Raw genomic sequence first — 22,660 nt, 5'->3', positions numbered from 1 at the left:
TTCATATTAGGGGCCAATAGAAAAAGGAACACTCAAGTGATTTGGACTCATGGGATATTCCATGCCAGGATGGCCCAAAGATATGTATGATGTTTTGGATCTTCCTGAAATAAAATCCATAGAAAGGTCCTTTAAATAAATGGAGAAATAATTAATTAAAGTTGTAAAATGTGTGACATTTTGGCTTTACCCGGACCTTCTATAAGACACTACAATGATGAGTCTGTAGATGAAGCCAGTCTTGGTGATATTTGAAACCTTACCATGTGCTCTGAAATATGAGAAGTGTTTATATTAATAATACAATTTATTTACATACATTTAGGGATAATTAACAATATAAATGTAAATATCTTAAACATAATGTGTTTAACAATATACTCTATAAGTACATACAATTTCCAGAGTGGGCTCTCTGGTACTTTTGAAGATATGACCCATGTTATACATATCATTTGGCATTATAGGTCATTAATCAACCACCAGCAGGGGAAGTTCCCTTCGAATCCATTTTCTGATTCACTCTGTTGGTGGTGCTCATAAAATGAATAATAACTTCAAAAGTAGCAGAGAGTCCACTCTGGAAATGTGATGTACTTGTAGAGTATATTGTTTAAAACAATGTCTAAAAATGATCAAAACCAAAAAGGGTACTTTTGAGATATTTACTTTATATGTTTTATTATCTATAAATGAATGTAAAGAAATTGTATTCTTAACACTACTCATATTTCAAAGCACACGGTAGGGTTTCAAATAACACTAAGACTGGCTTTGTAGCATCTACAGACTCATAGGTCATTATGACGGTTCAACCTTTAACACACTGCTACTTCTTTAGCACCAGATCGGTCTCTGCTTTGCTATCCACAAGAAGCTGAAAGGACCCAAAAGATTGTTGCTCTGACTTGCATCGTCCGAAAATGTATAGATTTAACAGTGAAAAATGAAGACATTTACAGTGAAACCAAATCAATATTGGAATAGAAGAGAGCAAAGTCTCCAGGTTTGTTAGATAATAGTTGGAGAGAGAACCATTTCGAAGTACTGACCGTGGGATGTGCTAAGTTCGCATACAGAGCAAAGAACTGACCAAAGAGCATCCACAGAGGGCAGACATCATTCTCCGTTTTATGTGTAATACACACCTAATTTTGTATCTTGCATGCTGTCATATCTTGGACATGTGCCAGTTAAGTGATCTCCAATTATCTACTTTAAAGTAATGGGAAGAATGCTGTACATGTCAATCGTAACCTACTAATGCAAATCAAAGACTGGATAAGAAAGTCAGATGAAAATACATCTGTAGTATTAACTGCAGTGTTTTTGTGGACATTACTGTAGTACTTACCATATTGTTTTTGTTTTATCATCTTTGACATAGAAGTCAAGGCTTTCCCCTTGCAGAATCCTACTGGAGAAATACTAAAATAGCAAATTTTCCATAACCTGTAGGTAGGTAGGATTGAGGTCTAAACAGATAGTTTAGAGATTATGCTCCTTCTATAACCTGAAGGGAACACAATATATGATCTGTACTTGAGGTTTCTCACTCATGGGTGGCACAAATTAGGATACGGGGGAGGAGAATGGGCAGAGGCGCAGGACGACGCTGACCAGGGGGGAGGACCCCGAAGACGAGGAGCGGGTCGGTCGGCAAAGGTGGAAATCACAGATGTTGGGGTCCAGAATGTCCTCCCCTGGAACCCAACACCGCTTCTCTGGGCCATACCCCTCCCAGTCCACCAGATACTGGAGCTGACCCCCACGATGTTGGGAGTCCAGTAGGGATCTGACAGAGTACGCCGGGCTCCCCTCGATGTCCAGGGGGGGACATCGAGTCCCCCCCTGACGAGTCCTCCGCGCACCGGAACCACTCATCTACTGCAGGAGCCGCGGTCTGGCCCGGGGTCCACGGGGCCAGGACCTGCTGGAAACCAAACACACTGGAAGGGGGTCAACCCAGTGGAGGAGTGACGTAGAGAGTTCTAGGCATACTCTGCCCAACGAAGGAAACGTGCCCACTCACCCTGCCAGTCCTGACAGTGACTCCTCAGGAACCTCCCCAGCTCCTGATTCATCCTCTCCACCTGCCCGTTACTGAGGCCGATACCTGGATGTGAGGCTAACCGTGACCCCAAGCTTCTCCAAGAAGGCCCGCCATACTCGGGATGTGAATTGGGGTCCACGGTCTGAGACGATGTCCTCTAGAAGGCCATAATGCTGTAAGACCTGCTAGAAGAGTGCCTCAGTGACCTGGAGAGCAGTGGGAAGACCAGGAATAGGGATTAAACTACATGACTTGGAGAATCACTCCACTACCACCAGAATGGTGGTGAAACCGTTAGAAGGGGGAAGATCAGTAACAAAGTCAATGACAGATGGGACCAAGGTTGCTGAGGCACGGGAAGCGGCAGGAGATTCCGGGGGGACTTGGTTTGAGCACACACGGAACAGGAGTTGACATACCTCGTAACATCTTGCACCAAAGTGGGCCACAAGTATTTCTCAGTGATGGAATGGATGGTGCGAGAAATACCTGGATGTCCAGCGAAGACAGCTGTGTGTGCCCAGGTCAGCAGCTGATCCCTTATCCCTGTGGGAACGTAGATGGGCGCGGGAGGACAATTCCAGGGTGCAGGCTCCCTCTAGAGCCTGGCGGATGTCCACATCTACGTCCCAAACCACTGGACCCACGACTCGGGAGGATAGGATTATGGGTACCCTCTGGACAGGAGCCTCTCCCGAATCGTAAATACGGGACAGGGCATCGACCTTGATGTTCTTAGAACCTGGGCGATAGGTCAGAGGGAAGTCGAACCTGGTGAAGAGGGCCCACCTGGCTTGGCGCCTTTTCGGTCTCCTCGCTGTCCGTATGTACTCAAAGTTCCGATGGTCGTGAGGATGACAAATGGTTCCTTGGTACCCTCCAGCCAGTGTCACCACTCCTAATGCCAACTTCACCGCCAAGAGCTCACGATGGCAGATGTACTTCCTCTCTGCGGGGGGCAGTTTCTTGGATACAATTTTAATGTGTCCCCCTGTCTTTGACAAAACCGCCTCCACACCCACCTCCGATGCGTCTACCTCAACCACAAAAGGTAGGGTGGGATCTGGGTGTTTTAACAACGCCTCGTCGGCTGCTGGAGACCAAAGCAAACTACGAGGCCCACCCTTGAGGAGGGAGGTGAGAGGGGCGGCGACGGTATTGAAATTCCTGACGAAGCGGCTTCAAAAGTTGGCAAACTCCAGAAACCGTTGTAACCCCTTGGTGGTTGGGCCTGGCCATGACCTTACCGCATCTACCTTGTCCTCCAGCCTCACTCCCTGAGGGCTGATTTGGTAGCCCAAGGAGACATCCCTCTGATGGAATTGGCACTTCTCCGCCTTGACGAACAGGTGGTTAGACAAGAGGCATTCCAGGACTGCTCGAACGTGAGTGATGTGATCCTCCAGGTTGGTTGAGAAGATCAGGATGTCGTCGATGTACACAGTCACCTGACGTCCGAGCATGTCCCTGAACACCTCGTTGACGAATTCCTGGAACACTGACGGAGCATTGGCTAAGCCAAAGGGCATAACCAAGTACTCATAGTGACCATACATCGTGCCGAACGCCATCTTCCACTCATCCCCCTCCCGGATGCGAATGAGATTGTAGGCACTCCGCAGGTCCAGTTTGGTGAAGAACTGGGCCCCGCAGAGCTGCTCGATGGCACCAGCAGGAGAGGGTACCGATACTTCGTGGGGATGTCATGGAGTCCACGGTAATCAATACAAGGTCGTAATCCTCCCTCCTTGGCCATGAATTAGAAGCCAGCCGACGCAGGGGACGTGGACCTGCGGATGAAACCCTGTTGGAGCGCCTCTTGAATGTAGTCCTCCCTGGCCTGGGTCTCAGCCACTGACAGAGGGTAGATGTGTTTGCGAGGTGGTGTAGCACTGGAAAACAGGTCAATGGCACAGTCCCAGGGGTGATGAGGAGGAAGACCGGGTCTTGGAGAATACCTGCCTTAGATCCTGATATTCCTCCGGGATGTTGGGCTGGAGGGCAACCACAGGACTCTCAACCAACGTGGAACCACAAGGGACAGGAAAGCAGGTCTTCCGACATTCAGGTGACCAGTCGGTGATTCTCATCCTCGACCATGAGATGGTAGGGTTATGGCGTTGAAGCCAAGGTAGGCCGAGGATGATCTTGTGAACTGGTGATGAAGGGGATGTTTTCCTGGTGATTGGGCTCCACAGTGAGGGTGAGTGGTTGGGAGATGTGTGTGATGGTTCCGAATCCTAGAGGCCAACAGTCTAGACCTTGAACCAGAAAAGGAGAGCCTGGTTCCTCTAGGTTTCTTCCTAGGTTCTGGCCTTTCTAGGGAGTTTTTCCTAGCCACCATGCTTCTACAACTGCATTGCTTGCTGTTTGGGGTTTTAGGCTGGGTTTCTGTACAGCACTTTGACATCAGGTGATGTAAGAAGGGCTTTATAAATACCTTTGATTGATTGAGAGGAGAGCGGGCAGGTAGTAATATTGAGAGAGGAGGCAAGGGTCTGATCCATAAAGTTCCCCGTGGCCCCGGGAGCCACTAAAGCTGTAGACACAGGGCATGAGGGACAGTCAGCCAGAGTGATGGGTACCTAAAAGAGTCTAACAGGAAGAGCAGTAGATGGAATACTCACTCCTGTTCCAGGTGATGTAACATCAAGTGACCGTCCCTCTGTTCTAGTGGATCCCGGATTCTGAAGTAATGGACACCGCTGGCGCTTGTGCCCTCCCTGGCTACAGTACAGACAGAGCCCCAGCTGCCTCCGTCTGCGTCGTTCCGCCATGGGAAGACGTGTGACCCCTACCGCCATGGGTTCAGGCTCTGAGACCATACACTCGCCAAAGGAGGGAGGGAAGTGATGTCGATGCCGACGCTCCTGGAGGAGGTTATTCAGACGGCCATCACAATGAGTGTGTCCAGAGTGAGGTTGTCATCTCAGCAGGCCTGTTCCGTCTGGACCTCCTCTCGCAGACCTCTTCTAAATAACGTGCTGAGCGCCGGCTCATTCCATCCACCGGAAGCTGCTACTGTCCGGAAGGTAAGCGCATACTCAGCAGCCGTCTGATTCCCCTGCTGGAGCTGAAGCAGACGCTCACCTCCCTCTCTGCCCGCCGCGGGATGATCGAAAATAAAATTAAAACAGAGCCATGAACCCCTCATAAGACTCAAGCTCCTCCTCTCCTAGACGGCCGTAGGCCATTCCAATGCCCGCCCAGTCAGCAGAGAAATAACCGTTGCAACTTTAGACCTCTCGGTGGTGGGAGCTCCCATCTGATGTGCGAAATAGAGTGAGCACTGAAGGAAGAAGCCACGGCATTTGGATGGTGTACCGCCATATTTCTCCGGGAGGGATAGAAGGGCATCGCTGACCTGAGCGGGGTTGCTGAATGGCCTGGCTCGTTGGGTAGACTGGCTCTAGAATATCCTCCACTGTTGAGACGTTGTAGACTGCGGAGAACCTCTTCCATGGCCATCCCCAGTTGATCATGGTGTTGACGAAGAAGGTCAACTTGTTCATTGATCGTCTGGGAGATGTCCGGTTGTCCTGCTGCTTCCATATTTTGAGTTGGTATTCTGTAATGATGCGGCAGTGAAGTCAGAAGCAGGTGAAACGTTTTAATGAAACAACAAAACCAAGAACACGCCACTAACATAAGGCAGACAGCCGATACACAAGAACAATACCATCTGGTGAGTGAACCTGGGAGAGTGACATATAAAGGGGAGGAACAGATGAAGGTAATGGAGTTCAGGATTCACAGGTGCGCGTAATGATGAGTTCCAGGTGTGCGTAATGGTGAATCCCAGGACCGGTGGTTAGTACTCTGGTGATGTTGTCTGCCGGAGGGGAGGAGCAGGAGCAGACGTGACACATTGACTGCTCATATTGATGGTATAGATATTTCCACATTTTGTAGACTTTTTGGTTATAGCTTTATTTGTATATATATACTTTCGAAACTTTATAACTTAGCATTAATAACTTTATATTTAACTTGATGTTATAGTTTATGACAACTCCATCTAATGACATTGTTACGTTGTTCTTTTGAAGATGCTAGTCAACTGTACACTGGGTATGGGCCTACTGCACACAGAAAATACAGATCAACTGGTCTGTGAGCAGCCATGGGCAGTGTAACAGATACCTTGAGCAGAACGCACCCTCCTAGACTTTGACATTTGCTTCCCTCTCATGTTCTCATCCGATGGTGCAACTACATAACAAGCTGTATTAGAGAGAATGTCAGCGAGGATTGAGGGCTGAAATTCACGCAAAACATCAAGCAACATCATGAGGAGCCGTAGTAACTCTGGGGTGAAACTCGACAATTATGCGCGGATGGTTACGAAAACAATACTTCGTCACCAGGTGAGTGCACTGTGGGCCTATTTATGACAATAGGTTACCCTTGACATGCTGTATGTGTAGTAGCCTACTTAGTTACACATGTTCAGCTCAAAAAAATAATAATCCCATGACTGACACTTAAAGGGAAACTCCTCTAAAAAACGATATTTTGGTATTGTTTTTCATTAGTCAACTGTTGATACAATCCCAAAATGTGTTTGCATGTCAGCAGTCAAGTTTTCAAGATATTAGCCTCATGAGGATGTGATCGATGACACTTGGCTTCTAGAAAGTCCAATATCTTGAAAACTTGATTGCTGACATGCAAAACATTTTGGGACTGTATCAACAATGGACTAATGAAAAAAAAAATACCAAAAGATAGTATTTGAGTAGAGCTGTCTTTGAGTAGAGCTGTCTTTAAGTCAATCTCAGATCGATTGTCTGGGGCCAAGTTAACCTCCCCTTTCATATAAAAAAGTAATAACCATCATGCTTTTAGGGAAAGAAGATTTTGTAAGTATATTAAACTGCGAGTTTGACCAATTCCAGTCCCCTTGCTTAGTGGGTCTGGGGTATTCCCTGGGATAATTTGTATGCAGAAGGACTGAGAGGCTCAGTTCTAGGGACTTTTTAAAAGGACTTTCAACTCCAAAATGAATTTTTATTGACGTTCTATACTGATCTAAAAAACGACCTCTCCAGAATCCAGATGACGGAAATCTGAGGCCCCGCTAGGCCTAATTACTTACTACCAAACAGAAACTGAAATAACAATTTACAAATATATAATTTGTATTTTAAACTGCACTGCTTGCCTGTTGGAATAATTCATAATTTGTCACATCAGTCAACATAAACGGTGGTTACAATTCATTCACTATGACTGGCTGATTGTGTGTAAATGATAGTGGATTTTGATTTACAATCAATTGAAATCATAGGAAGAAATACAATGTCAATGATTATTATTAGTTTGATTATTATTATGATTATAATTGCATGTGAATGCTTGCACATGGGTGATATTGTGTGTAAACATTCATGTTTAGTATGCATATGTACACACCATGTATGTATGTATGTATGTATGTATGTATGTATGTATGTATGTATGTATGTATGTATGTATGTATGTATGTATGTATGTATGTATGTATGTATGTAATCACCATGTATCTGTGTATGTCCAGTGTTACTGAATGTGATGCTATGTTCCTCTTATGACCAGGATCCGGTGACGGGGCTTCTCCCAAGGGACCCGGAGACCCACCATGCCTGGGTCCGGGACAATGTCTACGGCATCCTGTCTGTGTGGGCCCTCAGCCTGGCCTACCGCAAGAACGCTGACCGAGATGAGGACAAGGCGAAGGCCTACGAGCTGGAACAGGTGGGAGAGCCCTTCCAGTTACCTGTCTGTCTCAAACCAGTATTGTTTTTTAAAAGTTTGAATGGGAGTAACACAAGTGTATATTTTCTAATACCTGGCTGACAGTAACCCCTATAATTATCTTCACGGCTGTCCTTGGCATAGAGCTTTAGCAGCTGTAAATAGACCTAAATTGGTCCGGCCCATGGTAGGTCAGTGTGTGTGTGTGTTGATTTGAATGTGTGCGTGTGTTCCCACATGGAAATGCCAGGGGGCAGGCCATTACGCTGGGGACGGGTTTCAGGTTACTCTGATTCTGCTGGCAGATGGGGGAGGTTAAAGGTCATGGTTGAGCCTGGGTGCTGACTATCTCTCTCTCTATCTCTCCACAGAATGTAGTTAAACTCATGAGGAGCCTGCTGCAGTGTATGATGAGGCAGGTATGCAGGCAAGGATTGTGCCATTCACAGTTGTAATGTGGGCCATTAATCACACTTCAGCTTGCATGCTGAGGTGGTGGTTAATTTCTCATCGAGCAAAGGAAATCAAAGGAAAGGTCACTGTTTGAAATAAACATGTCAATAGATCAACATTCTATATACAGATTACAGAATATGACCTGTGGCTTCTCTTTTAGGATTAGCCTACAAACTGCTTTTTTTTTTATTGACCTCAAATGAACTGGTCTTAAGTCCTGGTGTTTGTGGTTGTTCCATTTTTCTCAGATTGACAAAGTGGAGAAGTTTAAATACAGCAAGAACAAATCTGACTGCCTGCACGCCAAGTATGATTCCCAGACAACTGCCACGGTGGTGGGAGACGATGAGTGGGGTCACCTGCAGGTGGATGCCACCTCCATATTCCTGCTCTTCCTGGCCCAGATGACTGCATCAGGTAAACTCATACTCCACTGTGTGCCCCAGTGGCGTCGGGATGATTTTAACAACGGCGTGGACGCATTTCAGCACAGCACCCGGGAAAAATGTATAAACTTGAAAACGCATTTTCTGCATTTAAAGGTCCAGTGCAGCAATTTATTTTTATTTTTTTCAATATCAAATTGTTTCTGGGTAACGATTAAGTATCTTGCTGTCATAGTTTCGCATTAAAATTGTCAAAAAGTTTCAAAAACCGATTTTAGCCCCAAAAACGAATTCAAGCTGTAATTTTGCAAGACTGTCTGGGACTGGTCTGAGTGGGGAGGGGTAGGGCACCAAAGCAGTGCATTAACTACAATGTGGATCAATCCACCAACATAGAGGGGCCTAATGGGAGGGATATGTAACCTGGAAATGAGCTGTTATTGGCAGAGAGGTTTCGAACTCTCTTTGTTATTGGTGTATTAACTTATACCACCTGGTGATGTCACCTGGCAGGCCAAAATTTCACCCATGGAAAACCTGCTGATGCGAAAGTCCTGTGTAGATTGAATTTTCAACCAGCAACTATTACATATCACATTATAACATTTTCACACTTTTAAAGTGTTAGTTTCTTCAACTGTTGTATAAATATGATACAAAACACAGGAAAAACAGACTTGACTGCACAAAGATTGCCATTTTTCCATTCACTATAATTGTGTATCTTGTTTTTGGGCTAACAATGCCTGCAGTACCGCGGTCGGCCTTGAACTTCAATACAGGGGGCAGTCATTCTCCCCTGACTTGCACCCAAAGATATTGAAAATGTGTCCGATTCCTGTCATGCCAAATAGTGTCAGCTGACAAATAGTGTTCACCCCCTGCGTCACAATGGGCTGAAACAGGGTCACACAGGGTGTTTTTTGGTAGTCTTACAAATCTTCATGGTATCAAAAGTATACACCACACACACACATGGTTTTGGTTCAAATTGAAGAAGGCAACTGTCCCATGTCAGATATTGAGTTAAATGTGTTTAAGTTTGTGTTTACATCCCAATATTACACTTTATATACAGAAGATTAAAACATAAAAAAACACTTGTTTGTTGTTTTTAGGTGTACATGAAGAGGACTATTCAAAGATGCTCTGTTGGTCAATGTGTTCATTCTGTAGATTTAGTTTAAGTCACATTTTTGTCAGTTGAATAATGATTTAGTGTAGTTATTGTCAACATTTCGAAAACAGTGGGCCATTTTAGTCAACGAAATGCCCTTTCGTTTTAGCCACGTTACATTTTTATTGCCTCATTAACCTATAGTAAACATACATCACTGACTTTCATGTGCACAAACATACATAGCCTTGTCCTACCAGCATATTTTTCGGCATAACATATCGCATAAAGAAAGGGGGAGTGAGAGAGAGGGGGGGTAACTCAAAACACATTAGCTAGATCTCTAACACTAAATATATTACCCACTGCTAGGAGTCATGTAGTAATCTAACAGTAAATGTAATGTCCTAAAAACAAACGATGCAGTTGTAGCCTGCTACTCTATATGCACTTGCAATGGCTGATGCGCAATTGAGCATTTCCTGTCTAAAAGCCATAAAACAAATCCCAGTTGTAAAATAGTTGCCATTAAGCTCAATATTAAATCAAACATGTTCCTTTCCTCTCAACAACTAATTAGCTCACATTTGTTTCTCTTTAAATAAATATGAGCTTGCTCGCGTTGTAGTATTCTCTCCTCAAGCTGTAGTGTACTGTGGAGCTTTTGTAAGGACTGTAAGCCAGACTGTCAATTATCATTACAAGTGATTAAAGTAGTTTCTTCAAAAGCTATAGATTTCTCCCAATTGCTTTTGAAATGTTCGAGAATCAGAAGTCTTTTTTTCTCTCCCGGAGCGCACATCCTGTGGCTCGCTCATCACAGCAGCAGGCCCCAGCAAAACAGGCCCCAACAGGCCCAGGGGCAGAGCAGACACTTTCATTACAGGCCTCATGATGATAATGTAGTTTACTGTTTGACCAAATCATGGTTTTAGCAGCCCAAAAAATAGGACGTTTTGAGCGAGGTGACCATGTAATGAATGTTCAGCTCGCACTAATGCGACCAATGATACATTTTACTCACAACCAAGTCAAAAGGTAGCAAAATGCGAGAAAATGGTCGCAGACCGGAGCCCTGCCCCATACCATAGCTATTGTAATCAAAGTTATGTCATAAGTAGTGGTCTGATAGGTTGCAGCAAGCTAACTAAGTAGTATTATCAATCTGTTATTACCTGAGCGTATATGTTGGAATGATGCGCTTTCAGATGTCTCTTGAGGTTGGTAGTATTTTTCCCTGTCAACGTTTCTCCCGTAGAAACGTTGCATTTGGTCTTGTTTGAATCAACACAATAAGTAAAGTGGCTCCAAACGTCGCCCCTTTTTCTACCGGGAGTTTGTGCCACCGGGTTGTTGCCAGATTGGAGAACAATTGGAGGACAGAGAGGTGACTGGAGAATGACCTGTGCTGGGTTTCTCAAAAGCGTTGTAGCACTATGATCATCTTAATTCCATTGAAACTAAATGGACGAAAGATGATATTAGTGCTCAACCTGGTCTCAATGCTACAATGGTTTTGGGAAACCCAGCCCTGGGCATGGTATTTATTTTCTACCCCATTGCAACATTGCAATGAGAAAGCCTTACAATTCTGTTAAGTCATGCATTATTTTGATTGGACCAAACAAATAACACTGGAAAGCTCTCAATCTCTAAAATACTGTTAGCAGATACGCTAGTTAGCATTGGCTCGCGAAACTACCTCTAAACTTCCTTCATACTGGACACATAGACATAAAAAATGGTATCCATGAGTTCATCTCTCTGGGAAAATCCCAAAGTATGCCTTTAACAAATCACATAATAAGTTCCATGGACTCATTCTGTGTACAATAATAGTGGTTGACATTTTTATGACCACCCCATCTCTACCACACAACATACAATTATCTGTAAGGTTCCTGAATTGAGTAGTGAATTTCAAGCACAGCTTCAACCACAAAGATCAGGGATGTTTTTCAATGCCTTGCAAAGAAAGGCAACGATTGGTGGTTGCGTGTAAAAAAAAAAATATATATATACAGTATATACAGTATATATTTTTTAAAGCAGATGCTGAATGTCCCTTTGAGCATGATGAAGTTATTCATTAGGCTTTGGGTGGTGTATCAATACACCTAGTCACTAGAAAAATACAGGCGTCATTCCGAGAGGGGTCCAGCTGCGACATCATCTCTCAGAGCCCTACTGCTGTCAACCACTGACACGTCATCTCTCAGGAAAAGTGGGGGTTTCAAAAGGTGCCACTCAAGATGTCGTTTGTTTTATTGTTGCTAGCTAACGTTAGCTACATTAACTCATTAAAAATCAATACATTTTACAAAGTATTATTTATTATTGAAAATTTGAAATAATAATAATTGAAATATCAAGTCATGGTGGTTCTAGTAGTTATGGAATTCCGAGATTCTAGTGTTAAAAGACTACTTTTAAAATTCCCACTTCTCCATATATGGTTCCTTTTGAAATGCCCACTTCTCCTTATGGTTCCTTTTGAATGCCCACTCATTTCAAAACTTTCATAAGGCACTGTAAGTTCAGCAGGAACCTGGAATACAATATACAGTACATAGACATAAACAGTCACAAATACAATTTAAATAAGGGGCAACCCTTGACTTTTTCCACATTTTGTTGTGTTTTAAATTTGGAATTTTTGGTCAATGATCTACACAAAATACTCTGTCATGTCAAAGTGGAAGAAAAATTATAACATTTATGCACCTGGATTAATGGGATAGAAAATTATTTGAGGGGGGGTCAAATAGCCCTCTTGAATATTGGGGGGGATATGTCCCCCCCTCTTATATGTCAACTGCTCCTATGGTGTGCCCTCTCCTCTCCTCCAGCATTGCTGCAACCTTAATAGATGCAGTCGGGGATAAGTGTAAAGGATGTGAAATGGCTAGCTAGTTAGCGGTGGTGCGAGCTAGCAGCCTTTCAGTCGGTTACGTCACTTTCTCTGAAACCTAGAAGTAGTGGTTCCCCTTGCTCTGCAAGAGCCGCGGCTTTTGTGGAGCGATGGGTAACGATGCTTCGTGGGTGACTGTTGTTGATGTGTGCAGAGGGTTCCTGGTTCGCGCCCGAGGTCGGGGCGAGGGGACGGTCTAAAGTTATACTGTTACATAATGAAATGATTTTGGAATCTATAGAAATGCATTTATTAATCTCTACATTTGTTTTCGACAAGTACATTCTATTACAGAGACCTTAATGCATACTTTGAAATGATATTATGTGAACTGAAGATGAACATTAAAAAGTTGTTTTTGAATCCTGTCTGCTGTCATTGGCAGGCCTTCACATCGTCTACACTCGGGATGAGGTGGACATCATCCAGAATCTTATGTTCTACATCGAGGCTGCGTATAAAGTGGCAGTATGTAATTTTGTTTGACATGAGGTTGACGTTCAGTGTATTTGCTGAGTGCTACGGTAGTCGCGTGTCTTTGATCTAGAAGTATGGACCAGTTGTTACTCAGTTTGATTTTGTCTTGATTTTCCCAGGATTTTGGAATGTGGGAACGTGGGGACAAGACAAACCAGGGGATCCCGGAGATCAACGTCAGCTCAATCGGCATGGCGAAAGTAAGTTGTCTTTTACGCAACATGTACTGTATATCGATATCTGTCGACTTCTTGGAATTATACTTATGGAACGCGGTTGATAGTACTGAGTAGGCACAAATCACGGACGCCAATAACACTCAGCCAATTATGTTTGACCTTCCATCTTTTCATCAACTAGCAACTTATGATAAATGTGACCTTTTACTGTGGGTGATACCAATGGGTATTATTTCAGTATCATAGTAATGTGTGCACACTAGCAAAGTGATTGTCATATTGACAACAGCCATCTATTTTCCTATGCGTGTCTGTAGGCTGCACTTGAGGCCCTGGATGGCCTCAATCTGTTTGGCGCCAAGGGGGGTCATGAATCTGTAGTCCATGCATTAGCTGATGATATTCAGCGCTGCACGGTAAGCCTTGTGATGACCATAGAGAGAGGACAGGAGCTCCCAGCGACATGTTTTCACTCACTTTCTCAAGTCTTTGAAGAAGATATTACTCTCTCCCTCCCCCCTTTCTCTCTCCCTTGTTATATGGTCAGTCGATCCTTAGTTCCATGTTGCCAAGAGCTTCCACGTCCAAAGAGGTGGATGCTGGGGTTCTGTCCATTATCTCGTACCCAGCGTTCGCTGTGGAAGACATTGACATCGTTAATATGACCAAGGAGGAAATCATTTCCAAGTTGCAGGTGAGGTTGTCCTCTACCGTTACATTCAGTGCTGTCCTTGTTTGGAGTTTATCTATTGAATATTTTGTGTTATATATTAGCCTTTTAATAGTCGGGTATTAACTGCCGAGGAGAGTACTGTATATGAAACGTGTGGCGTATTGGAATAGGAAGGTGATGACAGGGCCGGTCAGTGTGGTGTGCCGACATTCTCTGTCTGTTAGAGCAGAACACTGTAATGATGACTGTAGCATGAGAGCACTGCCCATATGGTCGATGTGTCATTAGCTGTCTCTCTATCTTTCCTCTTAGGGGAGATATGGATGCTGCAGGTTCCTCAGAGATGGACACAAAACCCCCAAAGAGGTGAAAATGATATTTCATATTTATGTTTTGCATCTTTATGACTGGCCAAGATATCTACCCCCACAGCCTTCTCCTGATGAACGGATTCCTTTGTGTATTTTGATATATTGTGTACATGTTCATGTATCCTCCAGAACCCCAGTCGCATATATTATGAGTCATCTGAGCTGAAGCTCTTTGAGAATATTGAATGTGAGTGGCCACTTTTCTGGACTTACCTCATTCTGGATGGGATCTTCATCAACAGCCCTGAGCAGGTCAGTCAGGGGGGATGTGGACATACAATGGCCAGCGGGTAATGGCTCCATTCGGAGACCGCATTCATTCGGTCTCGTGTGTGGGTTCTATTGTGATCAAGAGTTTGTCCTGTATCATCAGGTCCAAGAATACAGAGATGCCCTGGAGGCTATTATGATCAAACAGAAGGATGGCCTTAGCCTATTGCCTGAGCTCTATAGTGTCCCTGCAGACAAGGTGAGGGTCACACTCATCTAAATTCATTATCATAATAACTGAGTCCGCTTAGAATATACAGCAGGTAAAATTAGCACTGTGTGTGTTGTTTTATACAGGTAGATGAGGAGTATGTGAATCCCCATTCTGTAGAGAGAGTTCCCATGGGCAAGTTACCTCTGATGTGGGGACAGTCTCTGTACATACTGGGAAACCTGATGGCTGATGTAAGTTAATCTATTCACTGCTTTCGGTAACACTTTATTGGGATAGTCCATCTGTAGATGTTCTACAGACTATCAGTAACATTTCAACTAACTATCTACTAACCCTAGCTCTAACCCTAACCCTAACCATAACCTTAACCCTTATTCTAAGCTTAAACGTAACCCTTACCCCAACCCTAGCCCGAACCTTAACCCTTATTCTAAGCCTAACCCTAACTGTAACCTTAGCAAGCAGTTGCTTATCAAGTTTGTTGACAGTATGTCCATCTGTAGAGCATCTATAGATGGAAAATCTGGACTATCCAAATAAAGTGTGACCCTGCTTTCCTTTTAATTACACTACACAGGGTTAGTCAAGAATGTTCATTATTGTTGAAAATGTATCATTATTTCTCCTTGATGGATGAGGTGTTTACAGTACCCAAACAAAATGTAGAGCGCATTGAAATCAAAATGCAACTAACTACTGTGATCAACATTATTATTGTTGCGTTATATGGTACGTAATGCCCTTGTGACTCTCAGCAGTTATTTACTTTCTTTGCGACCAAAGTTTTATTTGTTATTTTTGTGTTGGAGGGGTTAATGGTCCATTTCAAATTCAAAGTTTATAAAAACCTGTACCCGTAGGCTGCCCCAAAAAAATATATAATGTTTTTAAGAAATATATACAGATTTTAATAATAAATACTAAATTCTGTGTCCCATTCCCCGAACCCCACCCAGCCAATATGTCTCCATCCAACCCCCCCCCCCCACCTCCCACTCCCAGAAACCATGTTTCCCACCCCCCTATCAACTAGGGTTGCTCGTCAGTCAGAGGGTGAATGGCACACATACACAATCCACGTCTCAATTGTCTCAAGGCTTAAAAATCCTTTAACCTGTCTCCTCCCTTTCATCTACACTGATTTGAAGTGGATTTAAAAGTGACATCAATACGGGATCACAGCTTTTACCTGGATTCACCTGGTCAGTCTATGTGATGGAAAGAGCAGGTGTTCTTAATGTTTTGTACACTCAGTGTATATACAGTATATTGTTTGTATGCATGTGTTGGCCTTTATAGATTGTTTCTTTGTATGGTTTGGGATTTAGCTGAGATGATTATTTACAGAGTCAAGTATATTTGTCCAGGCCTCAGTTGTTCCTTGACTAGCACCATTCATTCTCTCTGTTGATTATTCTGATGTGAGAGCTTCTAGTAACTGTATCCCCTGGTGAATTGGGGGAGGGTGAGGTGATTACCATCTAAGAGCTAACGTTTTTCACAGCTGTGCTGCCTACCAGCAGTAATCGTCTCTGATTGACTGAGAGATTCAAGGAGCTATCATCGTTAAGTAACATAATAGATGCAAGCATTGAATATTTATATTCATGCACTTCGAAATTAATTTTGTGACTTTGCCCCAGAAGCATTTAACTGCAGGTCACTCCCACGTCATATGGGGGAATGTGCCTGCCTTATTTAGGGGACAAAGTGAACAGTTGGGAGCTGGAGCCAATCTCATCGTAAAATGTTTCCTTGCTGTTAAATACAGTCTGTGAACAAATGTTAATGTATTTTTTTGATCATTTATTTATAAATCCCATCATTGGATGGTTCGGTAGTTGGGTTTCCCAAGGGACTCCATAGGCCAGCATAGCGGATCTAAGTTGTAAATAAAGGAAAAATAATTTGCCTGGTAATGTGTATGTATCTTTCAAATCTTGGAATTCTTTCAAGCCATTACTGTCCATGATATCGGCAAGGGTACAGATTCCACATTTGGACCACTGAGGGGGGGGGGGGTGCAAATCAATAAATCAAATGTATTTTAAAGCCCTTTTTACATCAGCCGATGTGTAACGGCTTTCCTCCTCCTCTTCATCCGAAGAGGAGCAGGGATTGAACCAAAATGCAGCGGGTTGTGAATACATAATGATTTATTAAAGCAAACGACGAAACACGAAAACAAACACTTGGAAGGATTACAAAATAACAAAACAACGTAGACTGACCTGAACGTAAGAACTTACATGTAACACGAAGAACGCACGAACCGGGAAAACAGACTACACAAAAACCGAACGAACAAACATACCGAAAACAGTCCCGTGTGGCGCAACATACACAGACACGGAAGACAACCACCCACAAACAAACAGTGTGAAAACACCTACCTTAATATGACTCTCAATCAGAGGAAATGAAAACCACCTGCCTCTAATTGAGAGCCATATCAGGTCACCCTTTAAACCAACATAGAAACAGAAAACATAGACTGCCCACCCAAACTCACGTCCTGACCAACTAACACATACAAAACTAACAGAAAACAGGTCAGGAACGTGACACGATGTCACAAAGTGCTATACAGAAACCCAGCCTAAAAGCCCAAACAGCAAGCAATGCAGATGTAGAAGCACAGTGGCTAGGAAAAACTACCTAGAATGGCAGGAACCTAGGAAGAAACCTAGAGAGGAAGCGGGCTCTGAGGAGTGGCCAGTCCTCTTCTGGCTGTGCCGGGTGGAGACTATAACAGTACATGGCCAAGATGTTCAAACGTTCATAGATGACCAGCAGGGTCAAATAATAATAATCACTGTGGTTGTCGAGGGTGCAACAGGTCAGTACCTCGGGAGTAAATGTCAGTTGGCTTTTCATAGCCGATCATTCAGAGTTAGAGACAGCAGGTGCGGTAGAGAGAGAGAGAGAGTCGAAAACAGCAAGTCTGGGACAATGCAGTACATCCAGTGAACAGGTCAGGGTTCCATAGCCGCAGGCACAACAGTTGAAACTGGAGCAGCAGTACGACCAGGTGGACTGGGGACCGTAAGGATTCATCAGGCCAGGTAGTCCTGAGGCATGGTCCTAGGGCTCAGGTCCTCCGAGAGAAAGAGAGAGAATTAGAGGGAGCCTACTTAAATTCACACAGGTCACCTGATAAGACAGGAGAAATACTCCAGATATAACAGACTGACCCTAGCCCCCCGACACATAAACTATTACAGCATAATTACTGGAGGCTGAGACAGGAGGGGTCGGGAGACACTGTGACCCCGTCCGACTATACCCCCGGACAGGGCCAACCAGGCAGGATATAACCCCACCCACTTTGCCAAAGCACAGCCCCCACACCACTAGAGAGATATCTTCAACCACCAACTTACTACCCTGAGACAAGGCCGAGTATAGCCCACGAAGATCTTCCCCACGGCACGAACCCAAGGGGGGCGCCAACCAGGTCTTATTGTGAAATATTGGAGTATGAGCATGCCATTTTGATTGGGGCGAAATGCTAGTGCCTGGAAATACACGTTAAGGTTTGGTACGGATAGGATGGGGTGTAATGCTAGTACCTGGAAATACAGGTTAAGGTTTGGTACAGATAGGATGGGGTGTAATGCTAGTACCTGGAAATAAACGTTAAGGTTTGGTACGGAGAGGATGGGGTGTAATGCTAGTACCTGGAAATAAACGTTAAGGTTTGGTACAGATAGGATGGGGTGTAATGCTAGTACCTGGAAATACATGTTAAGGTTTGGTACGGAGAGGATGGGGTGTAATGCTAGTACCTGGAAATACACGTTAAGGTTTGGTACGGAGAGGATGGGGTGTAATGCTAGTACCTGGAAATACACGTTAAGGTTTGGTACGGAGAGGATGGGGTGTAATGCTAGTACCTGGAAATACACGTTAAGGTTTGGTACGGATAGGATGGGGTGTAATGCTAGTACCTGGAAATACACGTTAAGGTTTGGTACGGAGAGGATGGGGTGTAATGCTAGTACCTGGAAATAAACATTAAGGTTTGGTACGGAGAGGGTGGGGTGTAATGCTAGTACCTGGAAATACACGTTAAGGTTTGGTACGGATAGGATGGGGTGTAATGCTAGTACCTGGAAATACACGTTAAGGTTTGGTACGGAGAGGATGGGGTGTAATGCTAGTACCTGGAAATACACGTTAAGGTTTGGTACGGAGAGGATGGGGTGTAATGCTAGTACCTGGAAATACACGTTAAGGTTTGGTACGGATAGGATGGGGTGTAATGCTAGTACCTGGAAATACACGTTAAGGTTTGATACGGATAGGATGGGGTGTAATGCTAGTACCTGGAAATAAACGTTAAGGTTTGGTACGGAGAGGATGGGTGTAATGCTAGTACCTGGAAATACACGTTAAGGTTTGATACGGATAGGATGGGGTGTAATGCTAGTACCTGGAAATACACGTTAAGGTTTGATACGGATAGGATGGGGTGTAATGCTAGTACCTGGAAATACACGTTAAGGTTTGGTACGGAGAGGATGGGGTGTAATGCAAGTTTGTTAATTTTATTCAGGCTCGCTTACCTTGCTATTTACATTTTGAAATAGCACTATGGATTTTATCCCAATAGCCGGAAGGGAGAGTATTTGGTTATTTCTAATAAATGTATACAACTGAAACTGACTATAAATACTCAATTGATTTCCTTGTCCTTTTTTAGGGTTTTTTAGCCCCAGGAGAGATTGATCCTCTGAACAGACGGTTGTCCACTGTATCCAAACCTGATGTTGTGGTTCAAGGTAAGATGATCACACCAGGCAGTCTGGAAGAAGAGAAGATATATTGACCTCAGCAGGAGAATACACATATTTGTAGTCATAATGTGTACAGTAGGTGACTGTAATAAATTGCAGTACAAAAGATGCCATTTGGAAGAGATTGTGCCTAATTGAGTCTCATAAATCCGCTACAGTGGTTCAAATAATACATTCTCTTGGTGTTAATTGTTTTAAATGACTTATATCATACACTAGAGACTCCTTGAGCTCTTGAGGCTCTTCAAACTAGACAAAATTGAAGTGTTCTTTATTGTCTGATTTGCTTTCAGTGTCCATCTTAGCTGAGACGGACCACATCAAACATCTGTTGATGAAACAAGGGATAGATGCTGAGACCTTGGAGGACTTCCATCCTATCAGAGTCCAGCCCTCCAGGGTGTTGAGCCACATCTATGCAAGGCTAGGTGAACTGAACACTACACCTAGAGATGCATTAAAAGGATAAAGATACAGCCTAATGCTTGTGCTAATAGCTTTTGTTGTTCATTATGTTAATTTGACCCCTTGGCTTTAAGAGCCCGTTTATGTGATGTGTAAGCCAGGTTTAGAAATATAATGTGTGCCATGATTGTCCCAATAACTCTTCATCGTGTTGGCCATGCAGGTCGCAACCAGAGACTAGGCCTCACTGGGAGACCATACAGACGCATTGGCATTCTGGGGACATCAAAATTCTACATCATCCGTGACACCGTCTTCTCCTTCACCCCTCAGGTGAGATGAAGCCCTGTCAGGATATGTTGTGTGTTAGCTACCAGCTGTTGATTACACTCAACACTGACATCTCCCTGTCGCTCTTGTTATGTCCAGTTCATTGATCATCAGGAATTCTACTTGGCATTGGACAACCACATGATATTGGAGATGCTTCGTAATGACCTTTCCTACCTGGCTTCCTGCTGGAGAATTACCGGCTGTCCCACGGTCTCCTTCCCTATCTCATCCAATATGCTCAGTAAGTCACTTGACCTGACCACCGCCCCATCATGACTCTGCAGCCTAATCAAATAGTGTACCGTGCGTAACTTACTCCTGACAATCCACTCTCTGGAACTCTATTGCAGCTGATGACCATGAAGAGGTGGACCCTGCAGTACTAGCCGTTCTGAGAAAACTGCAAGATGGTTATTACGGAGGAGCGAGGTGAGGTGTTCCTGATAGAAGAATGTCTAGTTAGATCATGGGATTGAGTTCCACCGACTGGCCTATTAGAACGATCAACATCAGTGACAAAACCAGAAAAGGACATTTCCTAACGGGAAATGTGTGCGCTTGCTTGTCTTGAGGTATTTATGGTTGTGAAATAGTGGTAGTGGGTGGTGACGGCAGTCGTAGTGGTGGTGGTAGTAGTAATAGTGTTGTCATAGGCTATGTGTGTGTTATAGTGCGTTATTTTAGGGTGGTTGGTAAGTGTGGAGTTATTATAGTGAGCTAGTATAGTCGGCTAGTGTGAGTACTTCAGCTCTGAAAAATCTTTTAGTTTGAACATTCTGGTAGTTCTGTGGAGATGATTTCAGTTTAGAATGTTGAAGCCTTTATTTCGCCGTTGAAATAAATGGCGACGCAACAAGCTTTATAGGTTATAAAGTGTGAATTAAAGCAAAAAAGCTGTATTGGAGCAATCTAAGTTGAGTCGGTCTGCACATTTCAACATTGGGTTGGTGTTTGTCGTTTAAACGGATCAAGAGCAGTGGCGAATCTAACATTTACCTTTGAAGTCTTCGGAGCTTTTATGCAAATGTTGAATGGTTTATAGTTTAAAAAGCACAAATAATATCAACAATCTTTTGATAAGCAATATAAATTGGGTCAATATGTTGGTTTGGAGTTTGTAGCATAAATGGTTCAAGAGCAGGGGCAAATCCAAATCCATCCTATTGTAGCCTATGGAGAGTTTATACTAATATAAAATGGTTGTAGTTGAAAAAGTATAATCAGTATAAAAATTATTTTGACAAGCAATCAATTGTGATTAATTCAGCACATTTTAACATTGGTGTCGTGTCCACATTTACCATTGAAGTCTATGGAGCTTTTATGCAAATGTAAAATGGTTATAGTTGAAAAAGTATACATACAGTAGTATCAACACACTTTTAACAAGCAATGTAAGTTGTGTCCGTCTGCATATTTTAGAATTGGTTTAGTGTTTTTACCATAAACAGTTCAAGAACAGTGGCAAATCAAAATATTTTCCGTTGAAGCCTATGGAGCTTTTATGCTCATTTAAAAGGGGTATAGTTCAAGAAGTATACATAGAAAGCTGTACACAAGCGCCCTATTCCAGTTTTAAAGTTTGAATGGCGTTTGTGGCTTAAACGGTTAAAGACTAGTTACGACCGGAGTTTTTACCATTCGAACCAATGACCATTGAAATCCATTGGGAGTTATGCAAACATGGCTGTCGTGTGAAAACTAGAAGCAGCATCAAAAAGTTGTTTCCAAGCATACTGAAGACAGTCCGCCTGCACACTTTAATGTTGTTTTGGTGTTGGCCGCTTTTACAGTTTCGGCACTACAGGTGGCAGCGGAAAGCAAATAATACGAGTGTCGGATTTTCAAAGTTGTTCTTGCTTTCAGCAGAAACACCTAATGACATTGGTTGCTCTTCCCCTCCTCATGCAGGGTTCAGACAGGGAAACTGTCCAAGTTCATGAATACTTCCTGTTGCTCTCAACTGTCCTTCATGGACGATGGTGAGCAGGGTGGTGACTACAGTGGTCACCATGACAACCGTGTCTGTGTGGTTACAATGCTGCTGGAGCTGTGCATGGCCTGACAGTGTAATGATGGTAGGGAGATGGGCTAGAGTGGGTAAAGCCTAGGGAAATGACTTTTGTCTCAGGCAAAACGTCGCAAGATCCTAAAGTTCGTCTCTAGCAGAAAATGTCCGCAAAAAAATAGGTTTACCTATTTTCACATTGCCGTAAACCTTTGTCAATACAACAACAACGCCTGTTTTGATTGTGTTACTTCCTTACCCTGTTGTCAATTCCCATACAACTAACCATCTTAAAATCTCCCTACCATCTC

General features: G+C 43.5%; 1 protein-coding gene across 1 annotated transcript in view; it reads left to right on the top strand.

Annotated features, from left to right (window-relative positions):
- Positions 1-6,342: 6,342 nt before the first annotated feature.
- Positions 6,343-22,660, top strand: part of LOC120057599 (phosphorylase b kinase regulatory subunit alpha, skeletal muscle isoform-like) — a 24,601-nt gene continuing 8,283 nt past the window's right edge. Inside the window, exons 1-18 of the mRNA XM_039006172.1 lie at positions 6,343-6,420; positions 7,631-7,789; positions 8,161-8,208; positions 8,494-8,662; positions 13,045-13,127; positions 13,256-13,336; positions 13,633-13,731; positions 13,863-14,009; positions 14,301-14,354; positions 14,489-14,611; positions 14,733-14,828; positions 14,927-15,034; positions 19,510-19,588; positions 19,897-20,031; positions 20,232-20,341; positions 20,438-20,582; positions 20,692-20,770; positions 22,253-22,364. Coding sequence (XP_038862100.1) covers positions 6,343-6,420; positions 7,631-7,789; positions 8,161-8,208; positions 8,494-8,662; positions 13,045-13,127; positions 13,256-13,336; positions 13,633-13,731; positions 13,863-14,009; positions 14,301-14,354; positions 14,489-14,611; positions 14,733-14,828; positions 14,927-15,034; positions 19,510-19,588; positions 19,897-20,031; positions 20,232-20,341; positions 20,438-20,582; positions 20,692-20,770; positions 22,253-22,364 — 1,905 coding nt within the window. The remainder of the gene's footprint in view (positions 6,421-7,630; positions 7,790-8,160; positions 8,209-8,493; positions 8,663-13,044; positions 13,128-13,255; positions 13,337-13,632; positions 13,732-13,862; positions 14,010-14,300; positions 14,355-14,488; positions 14,612-14,732; positions 14,829-14,926; positions 15,035-19,509; positions 19,589-19,896; positions 20,032-20,231; positions 20,342-20,437; positions 20,583-20,691; positions 20,771-22,252; positions 22,365-22,660) is intronic.

Source organism: Salvelinus namaycush, chromosome 12 (genome assembly GCF_016432855.1).
Source record: "Salvelinus namaycush isolate Seneca chromosome 12, SaNama_1.0, whole genome shotgun sequence".
NCBI classification, from domain to species: domain Eukaryota; kingdom Metazoa; phylum Chordata; class Actinopteri; order Salmoniformes; family Salmonidae; genus Salvelinus; species Salvelinus namaycush.
This window is presented reverse-complemented; position numbering and strand designations above follow the sequence as displayed.